Raw genomic sequence first — 2,131 nt, 5'->3', positions numbered from 1 at the left:
TGAATCCGCACAACCCGGCCAACGCGCAGGCGCTGAGACCCGGGCTCAGCAGCCAGCAGATGGAGCAGCAGCTGCAGGCCCGCCTCCAGCAGCAGCAGGCGCTCCACAGGATGATGCAGCAGCAGCGCCAGGGCGGGGCCGCGCCCATGGGCATGCCCGGCGCCGCTGGCCAGCCGGTCCCAGCCGGCATGCAGGCCAGACCCCCCAACGGCGGTCCCATGGCTGCCGGGTCGCCCGCACATGCTCAGATCGGCACCCCAGGCGTACCAGACGGACGGAGGTCGGTGGGCCCGATCGCCGGCCCGCAGCCGGACCCGAATCGCCCCGAGCAAGTCGCAGGCGTCTTGCCTACCACTCAGCTGCCACCGCAGCCCGGAGCCGGCCCCCAGGGCCACCCTCACCAGCCGCAGCCGCAGCCTCAGCCGCAAGCGCAAGGTCAGCAGCAGCCGCAGCAGCATCCGCAGCTGAACCCGCAGCAGCAGCAGGCTGTCTTCAACCAGTACCAGAGCGTGCAGGCCGCGATGCGAGAGGAGTGGATGAAGGCGCAGAACGCACCCAACCCCACCTCGGCGCAGGACTTCTATGCCAACGTGCAAAGCTATCAGGCCAAGGCGCAGTCGCTGCAGGCGCTCCTCCGTGCGCAGACCAACTTTTCTCCGCAGGGTCAGCCGGGCGGACCGGCCCAGGCTTTGCAGCAGCAAGCGCAGCAGCAGCAGCAGCAAGGCCAGCAGCCGATGGCCCAGCAGCAACAGCCGCAAACGCCGCAGCAGCAGCAAGCATCCTCGCTCCAGCTCCAGCAGCAGCAGCAGCAGCAGCAGCAACAACAACAAATGCAGATGCAGCAGCAGATGCAGCAGCAGATGCAAATGCAGGGACGGCCCGGCGGCCCTCAGATGGGCATGGGTGCCCCGGGGACGCAGGGCATGGCCAACATGACGCCCCAGCAGAGAGCCGCGCAGATGGCCAACGCCCAGGCTGCGGCCGGTCGCATCACGCCTGCCATGGCAACCCACGATCCCGGTCTGATGGCGAGCATGATTGGACCGAATGCCATGCCGAACGGCGTTCCACGCGCCCCAACACCTCACGAAGCTTCTAGCGCGCAGCAGCAGCAACAGCCGGGGCCATCGCAGGGGCAGACACCCGGACAATCGGGCGGGATGCAGCAGCAGAACCACGCCGGCGGCATGCAGCAGTTCCAGCAGCCGCAGCCCCCGGGCGGCGGCAACATTCCGGCTCGGCCGCCTTCGAGCCAGGGCCGTCCAGAAGACGTCGGACAGAACAATAACAACAACTTCAGCCAGGCCAATTCGTCTCCGGCAGGTGCACAGCGGCCAGGGATGCAACGGACCGCCTCGTCGCAGGTGGTCGGAGGCATGGGTCCTCCCGGACCTCAGAGCATCTCGAGCCCGAGTCCTCGGACGCAGGCGGGAGGTCTGCAGCAGCAGGCCTCCCAGCAACAAAACGCTCAGGCGGCTGGCTCGCCGGCGGGCAACGTGCCGAGCACGCCCAAGATGGGCACGGCAGAGAAGCCAAAGAAAGGCGCAGCTCGACAGAGGGTGAGTACAGCATCGACCCCGCGGCCCATCTCCGTATTTCCGCCGCCGGTCAGAGAGAACGTTCAGCTGACGTCGTGCAAGCCCGCCGTCGCTTCGCTCTCTTGCCGCGCACCACCAACCTCTTTCTCTGAAGCAGAACACCAAGTCGGGCGCCAACACCAAGACGCCGACGCTGTCCGCATCGTCGGTTCCGGGCAGCAACGGCCCGGCCAATGCGGGCGGTCCCGGCGCCTCAACCCCGACTCAGGCCCAGACGCCGGCCAGCGCGAGCGCGCCAACACCCGGCAGGGACGGTCAGGCTCCGGCGATGGCACAGACGCCTTCGGCCAAGGGCAGCGCGGCCGGCGCTGGAGCAGGAGCCGACGCCTCACACCAGAGCTCGCAGAGCTCCTCGCAGCCCACTGCATCCGCAGCGGCCCCTACCAGCACATCGGCGCCGGCGCAGCACACTTCTCAGACCATGCTGCCGCCGGGCGCACCGCCCACATCGGCAGGCGGGCGCGCAGCCAGCCCCTCCGCTGGCCGCCGACAGCAGCAGTGGCGCGCCAAAGAGCGGCATGGGCGCAGGCGGT

The 2,131-nt window shown here is 69.0% G+C and overlaps 1 protein-coding gene across 1 annotated transcript in view; it reads left to right on the top strand.

Annotated features, from left to right (window-relative positions):
- Positions 1-59: 59 nt before the first annotated feature.
- PFL1_04048 (uncharacterized protein) overlaps positions 60-2,131 on the top strand; it is a gene marked incomplete at both ends in the record, with an annotated part of 2,440 nt that continues 368 nt past the window's right edge. The window contains 2 exons of the mRNA XM_007881572.1: positions 60-1,559; positions 1,696-2,129. Coding sequence (XP_007879763.1) covers positions 60-1,559; positions 1,696-2,129 — 1,934 coding nt within the window. The remainder of the gene's footprint in view (positions 1,560-1,695; positions 2,130-2,131) is intronic.

Source organism: Pseudozyma flocculosa (assembly GCF_000417875.1).
Source record: "Pseudozyma flocculosa PF-1 unplaced genomic scaffold scaffold00013, whole genome shotgun sequence".
In the NCBI taxonomy this organism is placed as follows: Eukaryota; Fungi; Basidiomycota; class Ustilaginomycetes; order Ustilaginales; family Ustilaginaceae; genus Pseudozyma; species Pseudozyma flocculosa.
This window is presented reverse-complemented; position numbering and strand designations above follow the sequence as displayed.